Source organism: Cynocephalus volans, chromosome 9 (genome assembly GCF_027409185.1).
Source record: "Cynocephalus volans isolate mCynVol1 chromosome 9, mCynVol1.pri, whole genome shotgun sequence".
NCBI lineage: Eukaryota > Metazoa > Chordata > Mammalia > Dermoptera > Cynocephalidae > Cynocephalus > Cynocephalus volans.
The window spans coordinates 55,630,576-55,653,477 of record NC_084468.1 but is presented as its reverse complement, the minus strand read 5'-3'; the positions used below and the strand labels follow the sequence as shown (position 1 = coordinate 55,653,477).

General features: G+C 34.4%; 1 protein-coding gene across 4 annotated transcripts in view; it reads left to right on the top strand.

The window, feature by feature from the left end:
- EPHA5 (EPH receptor A5) overlaps positions 1-22,902 on the top strand; it is a 350,421-nt gene that overhangs the window by 273,292 nt on the left and 54,227 nt on the right. For 2 of the 4 annotated variants that reach the window (XM_063108762.1, XM_063108760.1), the window contains exon 8: positions 909-1,011. In XM_063108762.1, the coding sequence (XP_062964832.1) occupies positions 909-1,011 (103 nt within the window). Of the gene's footprint in view, positions 1-905; positions 1,012-22,902 lie in introns of all 4 variants that reach the window. The other 2 variants (XM_063108761.1, XM_063108759.1) reach the window with 1 other exon arrangement.

Genomic DNA, 22,902 nt, shown 5'->3' with positions numbered 1-22,902 from the left:
ATTTGATACCATGGAGATGAACTAGTGCTACTTGGAAATTATCAAAATAATCATGCCCTTAAACAAGAAGCACTCTAGGTAGCCTATTGAGGAATGTTTCAGAACATCAGTAAAATTTATTTTGCTCTTTGTGTTTCTTATTTTAATCGGCATTAGTTATTACCACAAAAGAAAAATTCCTTTGCTTATTTAGGCACAACTACATAATCATTTCCATATTCTTCTTATTTTGGCAATTGTTTGTTAAAATATAAAATATTTCAAAATGTTAATCCACATATTTATAGAAAAGCTTATGGAAGTGCATCTAATCCTAATCCTAAGGTTTCTCAAAGTTTGAAATGTATGCCTTGACATTTTTCAAAAAGTGATCCTACTTATAAAATATACTTACTGATTATAATTTGCTTGAAATTATATTTTTAAAATTATATTTAGAATAATGATGTTATATTTAACTTCTGTCAGGTTATAATCACATTATTTTGCATTTGAAGCTATGTCTATGGGGAACAGTAATATGCAGACTCTAATGTTAGAGCTCATATACCTATCGGATTTAGATTAAAGTGTTTAAAGTCAAGGAGGAAGTTTCATTTCATCTTATAAACCTAAGGCCCCTAGATGAATACTATGCAAATAACATACATTCATTTTTTATGATGACAAGGAAATAATCAGTGACTTAGTGATGCTTTCGAATTTCCATTTGGAGAGTAAATATTTTCTCCTAAAGATGCCTTTTCAATTACACACTTTTGAGAAGAAATATTAGAGGGAAATCTCAGCCAAGTGTGGGTGAATTGCTTTAAACCATGAATTGATTACCAACTATTAAGCAGCTCTTCTTTTGAATGAATATGATCACTTTAACCACAAGCTCCATTCTCTGTGTCTCCTATCAGCAGTTGCAGCATCCAGTGATCAAAGCCAGATTCCTATAATTGCTGTGTCTGTGACAGTGGGAGTCATTTTGTTGGCAGTGGTTATCGGCTTCCTCCTCAGTGGAAGGTAAGAGAGGAAGCTGTGATTCTGAACTTTTGCAGCTGATCTCTTTCTTACCTTGATCTGACCATTTGGCTGTTAAGCACATCCGAAAACAAATCAGGCAAGCAATATATCAGTAAATAACCTCGGTGATGTTTAATGTATTTCTTGAGCTTAACTTGTCCATGTTAGTGCTGAGTTTTAAGCAACAATTTCTCTTTTTAGGCATGCTCCTCCACGAAAGACTTGTTATTGTATATTCTGTTGCTAATATAACTACATCACTTCTTCTGATATAGTGTTTTTTCCTAATCTGGACTTTTTTTTCCTCCCAAAAGTATATATGATTGCTTGCTTCAATTTTAATTAGTATTTGGGAAAGGCTATGTCTGTGCCACGTAGACTTCTGAAGAATAGGACTGATAATTCTGTTTAGCCAGCATTCTACTCTAACAGGGTGATGGATACAAAGCAGACGTATTGGCAAACAAGCATTTTGGGAAATCACCAAAGCTTTTCAGTGACTGATTTTATTTTCAGCATCAGAATGATTTGAACGTGAATACATCACTCATGGTGTACACTAACTTAAAGTGAATTTTATTGAATGTTACAGCAATAGATACATGAAATATGTATTCGATATCTACATTTTTCATTTTAGACAAAAATAAAACAAGTAGAACCCCCAACAAGAGCTTTTGTAGAAGGTGTTTTCTGACATTGAGCTGAGAATAATCAACCTCCCTAAAAACTAAATTGAATTAAATTTTTAAAAAGTGATAGAATGAGTATGCTCTATTCCTACAACAACTATCTTTTCATATCTTTTATCCAGGTCTTTGTGAGAAGGATAGTCAGTAATGAGAGCTGTCCATTTGAAAACTTATTTTAATAATAGACTATCATAAAAAAATTGATGAAAGTCTTCATGGAAATATTTAAACCTGACAAAAATGTGAAAACATACTGGAAGTTCCAAAAAGAGTCAGGAAATCAGTATTCATATTGATTTTGTTACTGTTCTACTCATCTACTGCTGGCTCTTCAGTACCTATTCAGCTCGTAGATATACGGAATTAGGCACTTTTCAATATACTGCAAATTGTGCTCATGATATGTGAATTACAGAGGTAGCAGATTGTTTTCATAAAATTGTGCTACTCCCTTTAAACATCCTTTCTCTTTGTATCTGAAAATTCCATTTCTTCTAGTTCTTGTTCATCTAAGAGTGCTCAAAATTTTCTTAGGAATATATGTAGTAATCCTTTGCTTACTTTTAATGTTACAATAATTTCTACCTGGGAGGCAATTTGTGTTCTGCTGAGGACCATTAAGCACAACCCAATCAGGGGGCTGGTTATCTAATGACCCACAGATTTCTTCTTTCTAAAGTCACTTGGAGAGAATGTCCAACCTATGCCCCTGTATTCTGGAAAATAAGCTGATTTCACCAGTCTTGTCATAAAAACTTTACTCAGATTTTGACTTAATAAGATAATCAGGTTGAGTGAATTGTAACCACTAAGAAGAGTACCATATGATAATGTGTCTTTTCTACCCTACAAGGGTAGATAACTATGATACACTTGCAGAGTTGTTTTTAGTACTATTTCTTTACTTCTGACTGAGATATGAGTTGGCTTCTTCCTTTCTAATAAGTCCAGTAAGAATTAGTTATATTTAGGGGCATGTGGATCATAAGAAAATACTGTATTTGCTGTGTCCACACTTCGGAGAAATGAATAAAATTGAAGAAAAGAACCAAGGTCTAGAATCTAATAAATTTATGTGTGTGAGAGTTTATTAAAATACACACATCAAGTATAGGAAATATTTTACTGTCGGCTTAGCACAATGTATTCATTTAAGTTGAGTATTTTTATTGTGAATTTGCTGATGACATTTGGCTATCATTTCTTACCCATATGTGATAGATATCTGTAGCATTCAATTAAACGTATGAAACAACATTCAATTGCCTTCTGTCTGGCAACCAATGAATAATATAGTCCTAGCACACACACACACACAGAATCACACAATCATATACACACTTGAATTCCATCTATACCTGAAATTGCTGTACAAGAATAAATAAATCTTAGTATAATTTCTCATTTGTACTGGAATCACATTTACACCCCAGAGACAGCTTAATTTCCAGCATAACTAAATCCAAGTATTGGTAAGAAATTTTCGGGTGTATTGTCTTGTAAAAGTATATTACTTTAAAAAATAGCAACTCTTTACCTATTAGTGCATTGTTCATTCATACTAAAATTATTTTTTAATCCAATTTAATTTTATAAAACACTTAGCCTAGTATATTGAGACTAGAAATATGCAGATAAAAGAAGAACAGATTTCACCAAAAAGCAATCCGAGGCTTATATTTTTTATAAGCAAATTTTTGCATGAAATTTTCACTTCTTTATTTTGTTGAATGTACATTATAGAATTTAAGGGGGGGTTGTGATATCTTTGGTCATGGTATTTCACCCTTCATGAACAAATTATTTTATGTTTGTGCTGTATAAATATACTTACTCAAAAGTTAAATTACATAATTCTTGAAAGTCTTTTCTTGTCTCACTTAAGGCAAATAATGTCACAATCACAGTTTTTGTCTGGACGAAGAAAATCTTATCCACCCAGTAATACCTAGATGGTCCTAAAGATTTGCCAAATAAAAGAAAAACTAAATGAAGAAATGTGACCAAAACCTAACACAAATTTTCATACTAGCAAGTTATTGAAAAAAACTTGTCCTGGGTATGGTGTAATGACATTGAATTATGTGTGTTTCTTTCTCTTCTCTATGCTAAAATATGATTGATAAACACACACACAAATATAATGAATTTATACTACCTTCTCACTTTGAACTTACTCTCTTTTATCACTTTTTAATCTCTTTGATGTGATATTGTAAACCAGATATTTGCTCCTAGGTAGTCTATCTTTTAATGGGAAATACTTTCACTTCTCAGTGGTGATATAAATAAGATAATTTTATTTTGATTTATTGCAAAAATATTAATATCATTTTTATTTAATATTTCTTGATAATTTATTATCATTTGGACCCAGGACAATATATATCTTAATGATCTATATTCACTGACAATTTATATTTTAATTCAGACCAAAGAAAATATAATCACAGTTTAAAACACACTGAATATTTTGAGACTAATCTATTTCATAGAAAAAAAATCATCTTTTTAAATTCTAAAATACACTCAAGGATAAAAAAAAAATCAAATATAGAGACTTTCTAATCTTTTTAGGCTTAAGTTGATTATGCAGAAATCTTTTGGAATTTTCCTACATGGACACATAATATAGACAGTAACAATCTTGAAGGAAAGTCCTATATAAAAAATGGCAAAGAATTATACCATGTTAGAATTCTTGGTAATTTTAGAATGTGTGTTATCTTTACCTTTTAAAGGTATTAAGTATCCCATAGGGCATTTTCTGCAGGGCTCAAACTCCTTTTACTGTTTTCTTTCCCATTAATCTTTAAGTGGTTTTTTTCATAGGGTTACAAAACAATTGACATGCCCTCAGCAAACTATGAGCTAATTATCCTAGGATGGATATAAATTAAACTTCTTGATATGCACAGTATATTATTATTGCCCTTTAAGCTTCTTCTTTTTATCAGTAATGACATTGGACACTGATAACTTTCTTATCAGAATTTAATTTGGGGTGTTTTTTCTCTTATATATACTATTTCATAGATTTAAGTTGTTTAATTGACCAGTCTTTCACCAATATTTGTCATCTCCACAGTTTTCCAGTTAAATGTTTAAGGAAGTCCTTTATTGTATTTTTTCCTCTCTTTTTCTTTCCTTTAAAGATAATCATTATTATGTTGACATTTTTTGTTTGTGTTCCTATTTCAAACATAAAATCTAAATTTTGAAAATTGACTACTGGACACTTCTTAGTCTGATATAAAGTTTAAAGTAATAGGATTTAGTGGCATAGAAAATACAAAGGAAAACATCTTTTAGTACACAAAAACAATTTTTTCTTCAAACCTTTCTCATTATAGCCTTCATGGATTAAAGAATACATTTTTAATACTACATTTTTGATCCCTCATTTACCATGTGTCCCTGAATTTAATTAAATTTCAAGAAAATTTTAGAGCTTTGCTTTTTGTTTTACATTAATTCCACATGTATACACGGAGGTAAAACACACACACATTACACACACGTCTGCATGCCATTGCTAGTAAACACAAAAAAAAAGGTAAAGCTTTTGCCAGTTTTGCAATTGGAAAACAGCTTCTGAAGAGAAAGGATTCCTTTTGCGACATGGCCTCACATATGATTTTAAATTTATTCACATGTCACTTTCATGCTATGATGTTCCTGAGATGATAAATTCAGTTTGAGGGGTAGCTTAATGCCTGTTAAAAAGGTTATTTGGAGGGCAAAAGAGCTTCTCTCGTTTGTCCTGGTCATGCTCAAATTCTGAGTATGGGCATAAAACTGCTAAATTCTATTTCCCTCTGTTTTCCATTAAACAATTGAAACTCAATCCATTTGAAATGTCTCATAATTTTCTGAAGTAAAAATTCTTCAGAAGTTGGTGAATACTCCATTTGGAAGCTCACTTACCAAAATTAGGATACTGAGGTCATATCGGAAACTTAGAGAAACAAGTAAATTTATGTAAAACACTGTGTTAGGTTTTGTCACTTAAAAATAATATTAAAATTTAATTTTTTAAAAAATTGTTTTCAAGTCCCTTCAAGTATAATAGGTTGTAAATGATATATTCTTCACAATCATCCATTACAAACATTTATTGAGCACTTATTGCACAAAAACACCAAGTTAAGTCCCAGGCACGTGAAATAAAAAAGCAATGTGCTTTCCTCATAGTGGTTCCACTTTGATTTAGTAGTCTGATAAATAGACAAAATTTCATAAAACAGAATTACAGGAGTTAGGGATAAGGAGAAAAGTTTTACAGTAAAATTGGAATTATTACCTTCTTGGTAACTTTTTTCATATGGTCTGATTTAATAATTCTAGAAATATTTTAGTTCTTGTTACATGCCTGGCACAGTTCTTACATCAGCAAAAGCAATGGCTTGAGAGTAAAATCCCCTGGACTTCAAAACTTTTCTTCAAGCTCATCTGGAACCAAATAAAATAGTTATGCAGGAGTTTTGAATGCAACTGTTTAACTTAGATAAGTGCCAGAGTTCTGCCTACTTCTGATATTAAAGCATTATAGCTTCTTAAGTGAGTACTTTTGAAAGGTTGTTAAGTATTCTAAAACCTTTAGAGAAGCCTCTTTGCCTAATAGAAGTAACATGATGCTAAAATTGATAATAATAATATTTTCTAACATAAATTACATGCTATCTACTACTAGGCACCATTCTGAGGGTTTTTACATGTACTCTCTCACAGTAATACCATGTCTCTGTACTAGTTCTGTATCAAATTTTTAGCAGATAAAATGATCTTCTTTCCATTTCTTGAACATAGTAAGAATGGTCATATCTTACGGCTTTTGCACTGGCTCTTCCAGCTGCCTAACACTCCTTTGCCCCAAAGAACCACGTGGCTTCCTCTTCATTTCTTTCAAGTCTTTGCTTAATCTCATTCTCTCAATTGAGCTTACTAAAAGGATGACCCATGGGTTATTCCTCTGCATACCAGATCTGGGTTTTGTTTTGTAACACTTACTGCCATTATATACCACACACATATATCTTCTGTTGATTTTTTATCTGTCTACCCTGCTAGGATAGTATAAAAGATGGTAAGGATTTTTATCTGTGCTTTTATTTTAATCCTCCGGAAAAGTGTCGAGAATATGGATTATTGTATGCAGCTAGTTAGTGAGGGCTGGGGGCTTGACCCCAGCCCTGACTAGGGCCCTTGCAGTCCACTATATACCTTCTCCATGACTTGTGCTCATTCGACTTTTGAACTCTAGTGTGCAAAGCCTCTGATTCTCTACTGCTGAAAATAATGGTATTAACATTTAAACACTTTCCAAACTTATCAGTGATATGAATATATTATCTCTTAAAAATCAATGTCAGTGGTATTTGACAATAAAGTAAATAAAGAATATGTTGGATTTTAGTGAATTCTCTCTCATCCTTCACTGGAAAATTGTACCCAGGAAATTGTATTTATGCTAAAATCACACACATCAAATGTGACCAACTCCATGGCCATTTTTGATTTGGGGAAAGCTGGTTAATTTTACTTTTGTGTACCGTCAAAAATTTTTTTCCTCACTGAAGTAATTTTAGTTCATTATTTTATATATCATCTCCCCAGATAGATATGCTTGAACACAGATTAGGGTGTAGGGTCCCAGTAAGTATCCAATGACTGTATGATTGGAAAAGTGAAGCTGGAGTTCAAGACTCTCAAAAATATGCTTCAAACTACCTTTCTAGCATTATCATTATGTGTCTTTTTTTTTTTTTTTGTGGACCGGTAAGGGGATCGCAACCCTCAGCACGGTGTGGTCTGCACCACACTCAGCCAGTGAGCGCACCAGCCATCCCTATATAGGATCCAAACCTGCTGCCTCGGTGCTACCAGTGCCACACTCTCTCGAGTGAGCCATGGGGCTGGCCCTCATTATGTGTCTTTTGACTTGATCTTCTTTGGTTGCTAATGACGAAAGCCAAATTCAAAGTGGCTTAATTCAAAAAAGAATTGTAGATCCTATAGCTGAGAGATTTCAGAGATTTTTTTAAAAATCTGAAGGCACTGATCAAAGTGAAGTTACTGTGTAGAGCTCTGGATGCTCTGATATTGATAGGTAGGGTGGAGGAGGAAGATCTCGGCAAAGGAGACTGAGAAGGAGTGGCCCGGGATATAGCAGGACACAGCTTTGACGTTAGGGCTCTTGCCTAGATCACTCCCAGATCTCTCATGGTACATGCTCAGACAGAAAACTTGATACGCAGCTCCATAGAGTAAATCAATCAATAGTAATGGGATCTTAACTAAAGAAGAGGATGGAGAAGTTACACTGCATGGCCCAGCAGAATAGGAGCACATACCTAAACCTGAAGATAGGGTCAGTTCCATATGTGAACTGAGAATAAGGAAAGAGGATCTCACTCCACTTTCTTGGAACAAACTTCCTACCATCTTTCAATATTTAAACCTTACCCACATGTCAAGACCCACGTCAACCTTTTTTTCTATCATAAATCCTTCTTCAGTTCCTTTTGCCAAACATTCTCTCCTTTCATTGAAGTCTTACCACAGTATATCAGTATTTCTAACAGAATTTAACACTTTCAACCACAAATTATAAGACACTGTGTAAATATCTTATGAGGTCTGAGAGTTAAAGGCTTCTGCTCACCAGTAAGTATTTAGAGGATAAAGACTTATGTGACTCTCGCACATAAACTAATTGAATGAATACCTCATAAATTATTGAATAAAAGATGAACTGTAAATTAATCTCCATTTGAAGTGCTTTGTCCATTTTCCCCTATTTATGTTGGTAGTTTTGAAAATGAAAAGATGTTAGTAACTCTAACATGAGCATAATAGAATGCCTAACCCTAAATATGCTTTCTTCCTAAATAATAAAATTTTGATGCCATCACAAAATAAATGCAATGATTTTAACAACTATCACATAGGAGTTAAGAAATCTTAACTAGCTTATGATGTTATTTATATGGCATCTGGACACGGTAATACAATGTCATAGTGTACCTGGTGATATCAAGCATCTGTAGCTTTTATAAACAGCAATGTATGTCAACATATTTGTATGTCCTGATTCTTTTCAGGTCAGGGGCATCAAGAATGCATTAATATATTTGGCATCTCTAACATAACTAGGCTTATATAGTTTCAGAATCTGATAAGTTTTAATAAAAAAGTATATAAAATATTTCAATTGAATACTATTTTATCTTAAAATAATGATAAATAGACAAACATTTGTAATTGCACATGCAATCACTGATTTTAGAAAAGAGCTCATTTAAAGTAAATATCAGTGGTTTATGAATTAACAGATGTGATTTTATAAAACCGTAATCTAAACATGTACTGATTTAATATCTGAGAGTTGTTACCCCTTCTATTTTCTCATGATTACATGCTTTTTTCCTTCAAAGACTCTGATTCAAAAATAATTAGAGAGCAGATCATAATTTATTAATAACTGACAAATGAGGGTCAGGGCAGAGTAATGCCAAGAAGCCTGGGAGCATAGCAACAACTGACTGTCCACTGAGGGAAGTAAATATTCCTAGGAAACTGAACCTAAGAGGGCTACTGGCTCCATTGCTCAACACTATTGAATATCCCACCTTCAATTTCTCACAGATCAAACATTTAAACATCACTGCAATTCTCAGGAAGTGATATTAAGGCACACATTTCAAAGGAAAAACTGTACTGCAGACAACATGTTAATATTGATTTGCAAAGACGCGAATTATTTTAGTGAAGAATCTAGAGGCTCTTAGATTTCACCTAGTATACAGCAAAGGGCAGGTCACAAACCTAACCACAAGAGCAAAATGCACTTTTTGTCTAAAGCTCCATTTGGCCAAGGCTTCATTTCTATAAGAATGTAATCCCCATCTGAAACAGAGAGCAGGCTGGCATGCCAGAAGCTGCTGGGCTCTGGCGGAAGACCCTGCTAGGTTTCTGGGAATTTTACCACATCTACAGAGCCCACAATAACACAGGCTCTCACAGGAACCTGATACCCAGGCCAGAGTGAAAAGCAATAGCACGGCTCTATGACAAAGGGTAGAACATCTATTCAACAAAAAATCTGTTAATTTCCTGAGCCATTTCTAGGAGTATATTCATTGCTGAGAAATGAAGCAAAGTGTTCCAAATGATTTTAAACACCAGCTAAAAGCCACATTTTTTCAAGATCTGTACTTTAAAGCTCTTGCACGAACCAGAAAACAAATAAATGTTTCTAATAGATTAGCAGTTCAGTCTGAAACTGCTGAATTTCTTATTATGCCGTGTGGAAGGACTGACTTCCGATATATCTGATGGCTGTGGTCGTTACAGTGCTACAAATATATCCCGATTATCTTGCTTACAAAATTCCTTTAATGTTTCTCACTCCTTGGTTCTCCCATTATTTCTTATTCTCTGGCTTTTTAATCTCACGTAGAAATGACATACTTTTATGTATTAGATCTCTGGCATGTATTTGCTCTCAGTAGTCTATACACGCTGTTCCGTTCTCTTGTGGCCACCACTTACAGATAAAAATGTCAGTTGGTTTTAGTTATTATTTGGGGCTCATTCACTGTTCTTTTTAATGACCTGTTATCTTTTCTTCCTGTTTGTTAGATTTGGTGTTGGAATCTGCACATACTTGATAGTCATTGTTTGTTGAGTTATTGTTCAGTGTTTTTCTATGTGATCACCAGTCAGGTGTGGCCACAAGAGGAAACAGAACTTCAGGATAACAAAGTTTATTATATTCTCAGATCTTAGAAACAGGAAGTATAGTATGTCACACAGGCCCATGTGAGGAACACCAAATTTTGGTCAGGAGGCAGAAGATGGAAGTGAGGGGAAAGTATGGGCCCGTGCCTTTATTAGGTATCCTGTGGGGAAAAGCAAGGCAGAGCAGAATAAATACTTTAAGACTAGGTACTTTGAATAATTCTGGCAGATTTTGGGCTTATAAGGGAGGTCTGTAGTTTCCTGGAACCTGGATGTTGGGTGATTAAGGCAGAGGAATATTGTCTCGAGTGGTGTACAAGACAGATAGAGGTTTAGTTCGGGATTGGTTCTTTTGCATAGCAAAGGCATGCTCCTAGCCCTGGGAGGGGCAGTCTCTCCCCAGCCAGAAATATTCCTAAAATTTCAAAATGTCATAATATACAGAAAGTAATATATAAATACAGTTCTCTTAGGCAAGAAATATAGTTGGGAAGTTATTGTTTTTGGATTTGGGATTTTTTGTTTGTTTGTTTGTTTGTTTTACCTCCTTCTTGCACCCCATTTCCTTCCTGGAAGGCAAGATATCATCAGGTTGGCAAGTTAAGACCTCTGTGTGTGGTGATTAGTCAGGAAAAACCTCTTTGTTTCTTAGATGTTCTTAGGTTGTTTTCAGACCAACTTTCCAATTCCTCTTTAGTGTCCCTCCAGAGTAAGCACAGCCCTTAGGGTTCAGTTATTCCCACGTACCTCACAAATACCTCTTTCCCACCCCTGAGCGTTCTCCATGCCTCTGACACTGTAGAATCCTGGTACTTCTCTAACACTGCTATGCCTATTTAACTTGATTTTCCTGAAGCAAATTCAGTATCTGTTGGTTAAAACTGATTTTTAACTGTAGATGATGTACAGGTCTTAACAACATTAAAAAAAAAAAAATCTATTACCCATGGTGAATTTCAATTGAAGTCATGCAGCTTTGATCGCTAATTTTTTTTAGTGGTTTAATATTTTGTTTAATACTTTCACTGTTTACTACAAAGAGATATCCATCTCAAAATATGGACAAATATCACACATAAGAATATATAACACAATCATAATATACAATCACAGAGCAAAGAGTTAAACAAACATTTTTAAAAACATGTAAGAATATAAGATTAAGTCAAATAATTTCTATGTTAACATTAATTTTTCCTAGTATACTGGAATCTTACCATAAATCCTCACAGCTAATGTTGTTCATGGGATCTTCATAAATGACAGAACCACTTTTTTAAGGATATCAGTTTCAGTGTAACTATTTAACCAGTACAGATATTAAACTTCTAGAATTCCTCTGATTTTCTTAATTTACTACAAGTACAATTATTAGGAAATACAAATCTATAGGACCCATCTTCCTCAGAAAACTTTTAAAATGAAATTTAGCCATTGAAATAACTAATCTGTACCTCACGATGTCAAAGATGATCTAACGAGGCATCATCAGATCAGAATGCATTCAATATTTACATGGTAATTGATTTTGAACATTGTTTACATATAAATTTTGATAGGACAAACATATGATAAACCAGAATTCTGCATGTATCACTTGCATGTTTTGTAGTACAATATAGGGACCTCTTTATTTATTTTGATGTTAATATGTGACTTTTTCTAACCTCGTCCTATTCTACTTGTTTCAAATATACATATAGGTCTGCTGGGTTCTCCTCTTCTCTAGTAATTCACAAAGTAGTGGGCCAAGATAAAGCTGGACATTTTTGAAGTCCTAACAATTTATATTTAATCATTCCAAACCTGAGCTAGTGTGCACCATTGCTCTCCCCTTCCAATAGGGAAGTAGCTACTTTGAATTCTCAGTAGATGTGTATTTTACCACCTAATATCTTTCTTTTTTTAAAAAAAAAATTTTATTTTGTCGATATACATTGTGGCTGATTATTGCTCCCCATCACCAAAACCTCCCTCTCTTCTCCCTCCCCCCCTCCCTCCCAACAATGTCCCAGTGGTGCTTACAACTAATTGATCACAACCACCTAATATCTTTCTGCCCAGGCCTCAGGGCTTCTAAATCTTCAATCCAAGAAACTGAAATGGGAAATAATTTCTTCCATACATCTCAAGTGTCTGGATGGAGCCTGTGCAGTTTAGCCCATTTGTTCCCTTCAGTTACTAAAGTGAGGGTGACTGTGTCTTGCTCCAAGTCTCCAAAGATTTGAAATTCTGCACTCTAAAAGGGCTCTTAAATAACCCAGCTTGGAAGCCCATCAAGGGATCATCTCAGGGCACTATATGTGCTAAAGTTAAAATCACTATCATTTCTGTTTCCATGTGCCCACCAATTGCATGGGATCTCCTTAGACCCAAATATTCTGCACTGCTTTAGCTGTCATATCCTTGGATGTGAGATTAAAGTCCACTTTCTTAGATTAATGTCCTGGTTTCTGACATTACCAAGATCTCTCATTACCTCCCATTTCTATAAGCTTCCCTTTCCTATAAGTTTCAATCTGTTCTTTACATTGCATGTTACAAAGTTGATGAGGTTAACTGATTGCCCTTTCTTACTGGCTACTATTTTACTTATGTATGCATTTCTTCATTTTCAGATTAAAAACTGTAAACATACAAGACAAAATGTATAAAGAAAATCAATCATACCACTAGAGGTAATCACTATAATATTCTGTCATGTATGTTTAAGAATTTTTACATACACAGTTGAGTTCATAATTTATGGTTTTGTCTTCTTTTACTTAATATTATAACATAAAATTTACCTGAATAATTCAAAAATGTTTTAAAAGCAAAAATGTAATGCCCCTTTGGTATTTGTATTAGTCCATTTCTATTGCTTATAAAATAAATATCTAAAGCTGGGTGATTTATAAAGAAAATAAAATTTATTGCTCACAGTTTTAGAGGAAGGGAAGTCCAAAATCCAGTGAACACTTATGGTGAGGGCCGTCTTTGATGGTGGCTATACAACAATGCAGGAGTCTTACATGGTGGTAAATGGCGGAGCAGAGAGCGAGAGACTCTCACGTGCTCTCCTTTTAAAGCCCATCAGAACCACTCCCTGACCACCGTTATTAATCCATTCACTATGGCATGGCCCTATAGTCCAATCATCTCTTAAAAGCCCCAACTTTCTATTACCATAATAGGATTTCCCACCCTCAAGGTACACTGGGAATTAAACTTCAGTGACTTTGGGCCAGCCAAAATTCTAATGTCTAACCTTCCTGTATGTTTCACTATTTTTTTTTCCTTTTCTCATTGGCAGTTATTATTTTGGGGGAGGAAAGTTTTTTCTTTGCTTTTTTTTTTTTTAATCTTTGTTTTTACTATTTCTGTCTTTAATGTCCTTGGAAAACATTAACATAATTCAAAGTAAACGTCAATGAATACGAATATTCTTAAGCTGTTGATACATATTGATAAATGGCCCTTCTAAATTATTATACCCATCAGCATTCACCTCAACAGTGCATGAAATTGCCTGGTGGTTCACAACCCAGTCAGTCATTGCTCATCTAATAGGAGAAAAATATTCCTGTATTTTTAATTGCATTTCTTTAAAGTTTTTAATTTTTTAATTTAATTTCTTTTTCTTAAACCCTCAACCTTAATATTTTCTTTATTAGTGTATGCTGGAAACATTGATATTAAACAATTTTCCACGAGGCTTTTCATATTCATCTTTAGTGAACTGGACTGTAAATATGTGACTATGGTAGCTGTTTTGCCAGCCTCTTTATTTTTGAGATTTAATTGGTTCATTAATAAATAATCAAAATGTATAGTCATTAGCTATTTTATTACCTGTTTTGTAAATTGCACATACAAGCTCTTTACTTATTAAGGCTAGTGGGATCTCAATGCTTCATACAGTAAAGATATATCATTAGAAGTGTCAAGTTTTGTTTGCTTTTTAGTAATGTTTATTTTGCATGGGATATAAAAAAACATTCTAATTTTGTGTGCTTGGGGATTTAAATTGGTATTTTCCACAGATGTATGTAAGTGCCCAGCAATGCTTATTACCCTTCTCTAAACTCTTACAGGTTTTCACCTGTAGCATGTACTAAATAAGTGTTTATGTAGGTATTCTTTTATCAATATAGGCTCTGGGCTATCAAAGCATTCAATTATTCTGTCTTATTTGTACCAGTATAACATAAATATTATAGTGTTAAAATTTATTTTCAATATTTGGTCAGGTGAATTCCTGTTGGGGATCATATATAGTCACAATTATAAATATTGTATATAAGTACACCTGTATGTGTGTGTATACACACATACATTTATACACAATTGATTTTTTAGTTCCCTCCATTACATCTGTTCAGTATTATAAACACGAATGAACTAGTACCATAATATGTGATTTTAATACTGCTGACCAATACTAATAGAAAACCAAATGTACTTACATGGAATTTGAACAGTTTGATATGAAAATGTAGCATTCAGCTTCCTCTTAATTCATTGTCATAATATGTTCAATTCTTATAATATGTTCATCACAAAATGCACATACACCTGAGGTTTTGGTAATTTCAGTATACTTCCACAATTATTTTTATTATTTGAGAATGAAATAATTAAGTTCAAACATTAGTCCTCATTTTTCCACATTAAAAGTTTAATGCTAATAGACGTGATTCAACTTTAGAAAAATACTGAACAGACGCAATGGAAAGAGCTCAAAAAAATCAGAAACTATGTATTTGGCTTATTACTTTGACTAATTTCCCCCCTTTTTTTGAATCTACTTATTTTTATTTTTTTTCTTCCAAATTTTATTTTATTTTGTCAATATATAATGTGGTTGATTATTGTGGCCAATTACCAAAACCACCCTCCCACCTACCTCTCCCCCCACCTCCTTTCTGTTCGCTTCTTGTATCAACTTCAAGGAATTGCAATTGTTGTGTCTTCTTCAATCCCCCTCCTGGTTTTTTTATGTATTCATTTATTTATTTTTAGCTCCCACCAATAAGTGAGAACATGTGATATTTCTCTTTCTGTGCCTGACTTGTTTCGCTTAATATAATTCTCTCTAGGTCCATCCATGTTGTTGCAAATGGCAGTATTTCATTCTTTTTTATAGCAGAGTAGTATTCCATTGTGTAGATATACCACATTTTCCATATCCACTCATCTAATGATGGACATTTGGGCTGGTTCCAACTTGTGGCTACTGTAAATAGTGCTGCGATGAACATTGGGGAACAGGTATACCTTCGACTTGATGATTTCCATTCCTCTGGGTATATTCCCAGAGTGGCATAGCTGGGTCATTTGGTAGATCTATCTGCAATTGTTGAGGAACCTCCATACCATTTTCCATAGAGGCTGCACCGTTTTGCAGTCCCACCAACAATGTATGAGAGTTCCTTTTTCTCTGCAACCTCGCCAGCATTTATCGTTCACAGTCTTTTGGATTTTAGCCATCCTAACTGGGGTGAGATGGTATCTCAGTGTGGTTTTGATTTGCATTTCCCAAATACTGAGTGATGTTGAACATTTTTTCATATGTCTGTTGGCCATTTGTATATCTTCCTTGGAGAAATGCCTATTTGGCTCTTTTGCCCATTTTTTAATTGGGTTACTTGTTTTTTGCTGTAAAGTTGTTTCAATTCCTTGTGTATTCTGGATATTAATCCTTTGTCACATGTATATTTTGCAAATATTTTCTCCCACTCTCTTGGTTGTCTTTTAACTTAGTTAATTGTTTCTTTTGCTGTGCAGAAGCTTTTTAGTTTGACGTAATCCCATTTGTTCATTTTTCCTTTGGTTGCCCGTGCTTTTGAGGTCGTATTTATGAAGTCTGTGTCTAGTCCTACTTCCTGAAGTGTTTATCCTGTGTTTTCTTTAAGAAGTTTTATTGTTTCAGGGTGTATATTTAACTCTTTAATCCATTTTGAGTTGACTTTAGTATATGGTGAAAGGTATGGGTCTAGTTTCATTCTCCAGCATATTGATACCAGTTATCCCAGCACCATTTGCTGAAGAGACAGTCTCTTCCCCAGTGTATAGGCTTGGTGCCTTTGTCAAAGATCAGATGGCTTTAGGTGTGTGGGCTGATTTCCAGATTCTCTATTCTATTCAATTGTTCAGTGTGTCTGTTTTTATGCCAGTACCATGCTCTTTTGGTTATTATAGCTTTGTAGTATAGTTTAAAGCCAGGTAGTGTTATGCCTCCAGCTTTATTTTTTTTGTTCAGAATTGCTTTGGCTATGCGTGGTCTTTTTTATTCCATATAAAGGTCTGGATATCTTTTTCCATTTCTTTGAAAACTGTCTTTGGAATTTTGATGGGGATTGTATTGAATTTGTACATCACTTATGGACATTTTCACAGTGTTGATTCTTGCAATCCAAGAGCATGGGATATCTTTCCATCTTTTTGTATCTTCTATAATTTCCATCAGCAGTGGTTTGTAGTTCCCATTATAGAGATTTTTCACATCCTTTATGGGTGAGGTGGGTCTCTTGAAGGCAGCATATAGTTGGGTCCTCCTTTTTGATCCAGTCAGCCAGTCTGTGTCTTTTGATTGGGGAATTTAAGAATTTTACTTTAACAGTCGTTATTGAAAAGTGTTGATTTAATCGTAGCATTTTATTGATTATTGTTTGGATGTCTTAGGTGTCTTTTGTTCCTTTCTTTCTGATTTACTGTTTGTTTTCTGTATTTGTTAGTTTCCTGGGTTGTAGATAGCCTTTTTGTTTGTTTGTTATCTCTTCGTGAATGCCATTTTTATTATACCAGTGGGTTTTGATTTTTCTTGGGTTTTTACAGCAGTGGTAGTTATTTTTCATGTACCAAACCCAGTACTCCGTTGAGAATTTCTTGTAAGGGTGGTCATGTGGTAGTGAACTCCCACAGTTTTTGTTTGTCTGAGAAATTTACTATTTGCCCTTCATTTTGGAAGGATAGCCTTGCAGGGTAGAGTATTCTTGGCTGGCAATCTCTGTCTTTTAGTATTTTGAATATATCATCCCATTCCTTTCTGGCTTTTAGGGTTTGTGATGAAAAGTCTGATGTTAGTCTGTTTGGGGCTCCCTTATAGGTTATTCAACGCTTCTCTCTTGCAGCTTTTAAGATTCTCTCTTTGTCTTTGAGTTTTGCCAATTTGACTATAACATGTCTTGGAGAAGACCTTTTTGGGATGAATACATTTGGGGATCTTTGAGCATCCTGAATCTGAAGATCTGTGTCTTTTCCAATAACTGGGAAGTTTTCTGCCACTATTTTGTTGAATATGTTTTCAATGCAATCTCCTTTTTCCTCCCCTTCTGGAATGCCCGTGACTCGTATATTTGAGCTCTTAAGGTTGTCTGATATCTCTCTCAGATTTTCTTCAATGCCTTTAATTCTTTTTTCTTTCTTTCTTTCTTTCTTTCTTTCTTTTTTTTTTTTTTTTTGGTCTGCCTGTGTTATTTCAAACAGCCCATCTTCAAGGTCAGAAGTTCTCTCTTCTACTTCTGCAAGCCTGCTGATTAAACTCTCGGTTGTGTTTTTTATTTTGTTGAATGAATTCTTCAGTTTGGCAAGCTCTGCTACATTCTTTTTCAGGGCATTGATTTCCTGTACATTTCTTCCTTTAGGTCCTGTATACTTTTCCTCATTTCATCATGTTGTCTAGCTTGTATCTCATTCAGTTTCCTTAGAATTATCACTCAAAATTCCATTCCATTTCAAGAGCTTCTTGTTCTATAGGATCTAGAGCTTGAGAGTTATTACCCTTTGGTGGTGTACTGTCTTGATTTTTCATATTTCTGGTATCTTTCCTTTGATGTTTAGTCATTGTAGCAGGGGGTTTCACAGTCCACAGGTTTGACACTATTGTCTGGCTAGGATGTTTCTGAGGTTGCCAATTTGGTATGGCTACCTCAGTCTCTGCTCAGTGGCCACTAGTCCCTTGTGTGTGTGGTTGCCTCAGGTCTTGGGCCTCTCCAGGCAGCAAGCTTTCTGGTCAGCATGCACTAGGCCGGGCTGCTGGGTCATGTGGCAGCACCGCAGGGTGTGTGGTCTCTGCCAAGCTTCTGCCTCCCCTGCTGGACGTCTCCCTGCTCTGTGCACACTGGGCTGGGCTGGGGATAGAGACAGGTGATGGCAGTGAGGCCTACCTCCTGGATCACATGGTGGTGGCACCACAGGGCGTGTGGTTTCTGGAGAGCTTCTGCCTCCCTTGCTGGACTTCTCCCTGCTCCACATGCACTGGGTTGAATCTACTTATTTTTAATTGATACTTTTTTTTTATTAAAACAAATGAGTGTTTAAAACACATTATTAGGACTTTGTTCATAAATATGATTTTTTAAGCTGGCAAAATTAGCATCACTTTTTTGTAATTTTATCTGCTCCCTCGTTTTCTCTCTACATTTCTCAAAATCAAGTAAAACTTAAGATAGCTGAGCACAAGCAGTTTCATCATGATAGTCATACACTCTTCTCTAAGAGGTCTCAGTCAGAGATAGACCTGATTCAGCTGTGAGATGATTTGGAGGAGAAATGCTCAGTGGAAGAAGCATGTAGTAACTTTATGCTTTTTGTAATTGAGGTAATTATTTTCTCAGTGTAGGCATCATCCTGAAAGAGAAAGAAACACATGATTTTGTCTGCTGTATATCAACACCATTATAATGCCAGAACAGAGCTACGATGGTGGTTGATTGCAAAGGTGAATCCAGGAAACTAGGAAAGATTTTATTTTCTGTGGAAATAAACTGAAATACCCAAATGAGAACAAACACAGGCTATTTTTTCAGAGCTTGCTAGAGAAAGGAATCAGCCAACATCACTTGGATTTGGCAGAGACTCAAAGGCAGGCAGGATAGTGTAAAAGCTTTATAATGGAAAAAAATGAAAAGCTTCAGGTGTGCCTGATTGGACGTTGTTGGCATGGGAAAGCTGGGAGGCTAACTAGCAGGGCACTCTAGGTGATTTGGCTTCCTCTCTTTGGTCCTAAGTTAGAAGTGGGGACAAAAGTTAGGGAAGCTGGCAGTTATTAAGGCCTGACCATTTGGTTTGATTGCTACAGAGGTTGTGGATGTCTTCCTGGAATGGCTACTGCAGATTGTGGATATTTGGAAAAAAAATTGAGAACAAATGTGTGGGAAAATATGAGATATGATTATCTCTTCCTGAATGAATACAAAATACTGTTAGAATAATGGTAAATTTGAGTTGCACCTTAAGGATGAAGATAAGTTTTAGAGTTGCTTGAGAGGGCATGATGGGAAAGACATGTAGGAATGAATTCACATACTGTGTGCAGTTTTCTGTGAATCTGCCATCTGTGGCCTTCCACAACCTCTCCTCTGATGCTCCCCAGCCCCATCTTTCATCCTTTCCTGCCTCATTAGTGGCATGAGCTTTCTCATATACAAACTGATCTTTGAAAAATAATGAAGTTAATTTTCACATCTACACACATACCCATACACATACAAAATTTTCTTTGTAGAAAATTATAATTTTACAATATACAATCATGTTTAATATTACTTATTTTTCATTGCAATTCCAGATGGAAATATGGCATATATGATTCATATCATATTTTTTTCATGTTATGAGTAACTGATAAGGCTTTGAAAAAATTTTAAAATGTACCTTTCTTCTTACTTTTTCCTATGCTTTTTCTTACTTTTATACAAATATTAGAGGAAGAGATGTCCAGGTGTCCAAGTCACTGCTAGACAGTAAGTTAGGAGGAAAATGCCATTACTTTTTCAAATTGACAGACATTATAAATAGGGCATTATTGGAGCATTCTAAAATAGGATGTGTACTCTACAGTGAATTTAGTAAAATTAACCTCTCAGAACTTCAGAGAGAGCTCCTTAATAGTCAAAAAGTGGCATGCTGGTTTTTCTCCCCCGCTTTAGTACTCCTGCCTAACGTAAAAATAAGTAAGATTTTCAGAAGTTCTTTTTAAAATTTTTTTGCTCTGATTGTATGGGTAGTAATGGAAATGGTAATGGTGGTGATGCTGGTCTTGTTTTTCAGGGGACAAAGGTAAAGATTTCTGAGTAGAGGTATCTCTTTCCAACCAGTTGTTATTGCCACTAATATCATATTCATGCCTTCTATAATTCTACAAGGTATTTATGGGGGGAGCAAAGAAGAAACCATATCTTACTTTAATTTTCTGATCAAAATTGGCCTTTATTTATTTTATATACATATGATTTATATATATATATGACTTATATATATATGTACAAATCATATACAAATAATATTATGATATACTCTAGCTCGTAACAGGTGAAAGAGAAAAATCTTTTATGTCAAATATTCACCATTTCTTGAAGGCTCTCTCCTGACGATCTGTGGAGAAAACCGAGCTTTGCTTTTATGTAACTTTACATAAGTCTGTGGTCCAGTACTTCAAAAGGGCAAAATGGAGCAGAATGTAAAATTTACGGTATTTTATTTTGTTTGAGATATTTTGGCTTCTAGAAAATCCAAGTAACTACTATTGAGATATAGAAGTACAAAAAAGTAGTGAAGAACAGTGATCTTAAAATCGAAAGAAACCCATAAAGATAAATGTTAGGAAAAAAACTTGTAATTTAAATTGATAGAGGATAGGATGAAATTTGCAGTTACTTAGCAAAACCCATCTTCACTTGTAGTAATATAAATCAACATTGTAAACAAATTGCAGATAATTAATTAAAGTACTTAATGGGGAACAAATTGTTTTTAAGCACCTTCAGGCACTGTAGAAGTTTTCATTAACAAGTAGACAACTAACACGCTAATTAGAAACTTTTCCCTTTTTATTCATTAAATAAATCCCCCCAAGACTATTATAAGTCACATCATTCAAAACAAGTATTTATTGAGTACCTGTTGAATCAGTGGTTTTCAATCCAAAGGAAATTTAAAATCAACTACCAACTTTTGAAAAATAATGATGTTTGGGTCCCACAATCAAGATGTTCTGATTTAATTGTTGTGGGCTTTTTTTTTTTTTTTTTTTTTTTGGTGTTTCCATATTCACCCTGATCTGTAGTCAGCTTTAGAACCACCATATTATGTGTGAGTAGAAAACTGTTGTTATATAATTTCTCTATTCATACATAGATTCTCAGTAAATATTTGCTAATAGTGAGAATGATTGTGTCTACTACTAAAGCAAAAAGTTTGCAGAAGGTGTTTAATATTTGATGAAATTTATTTTGAATACACATATTTACTGGAATAAGCAAATTGTGTCCAACATGTTTAATAACATTTGCTAGTTATATCAATGTCTTTACCTTGGGGCATTCATGATCTCTTGCCCATTAAAACGATTAAATGGCATGGATACAGAGAATCATCATTAAAGTATAGCTTGGGAAAAAAGAAATTGAAGTGTAGTCTAAATGTATCTCACCTCAAGTTTTATTTTGGCTTTCATTCAATTTGGTGTCCCTATGTCCTAACATAAAAGGTTCTCCTGTTTATGATGGTTCAACTTAATTTTTTTTTAATTTTAAGAGAAGTTTATCAGGACATAATTCCATCATAAGTCGAGGTTCATCTGCGGTTATTTTCAAAGTTAGAAATAAGGGAAGTTTCTGATTCAATGTTAAAGTGAATTAGTTTTTGTTTATGTTTCTGACGTTGTTAAGACAAGACGATGGCTTCACATGGAATGCTTAAATTTGTAGAGTTCTGGGATTTTCTTTTAAGGAATCCTTGAAATGTGTTTAATTTATGTAAGTTTTACCTCCTTTATATGGTTTAATCTCTTTTCTAAACATACATGTTAATAATATAGTAGAGTTTAGGTCACTGAATATTTTTAAGGCATATGTCTTTTAACACTTTAAAACAAAATTTGGTATTTTTTGCTACATTAAGGGTTACACTTACATAAAAGTATTTTAGTGTGGTGTACAATTTATTGTGAAATAATTTATCATTTTTTAAAACTTGGTTGTTGCTTTGCCTCCCATGGATTTGTCACCTCTTTTCCCCTGGGTGACAGAGCCACCAAAGATTACTCACAGCCCATCTCTTCTGAGCAGAGAGAAGCCCCGAAGTAGGGTTAATCTCCCAGAACCCTCAAGAGTGAGGCATTCCTTCCATTTGGGAAATTAACCACGAATTGTGGTTCTCTTCCCACCTTTGTTCTCCAGACCAGGAAGTTACAGAAAGAGAACATAGGTGGGGTTTTTGCTAAGTACAGTTTAACAAGTTTAACAATAGAAGCTGGTAACATTCAGTTAGGTGACATTCTATAATGCAATTTGCAACAAAAGCTTGATTTTAGCAAACATTCTCTTCTTAAAGCAATTTCCAGGTATCTCTACATATCAGTCAGTAACCTGTCTGTCTTTGAGCCAGCAACCTTGCTGTGTTACAATTCTTTATCTTACAAAAGAGACTATATAGCCTGGAGAAAATTCCCTGTCCTTTGCAAACTCAATAT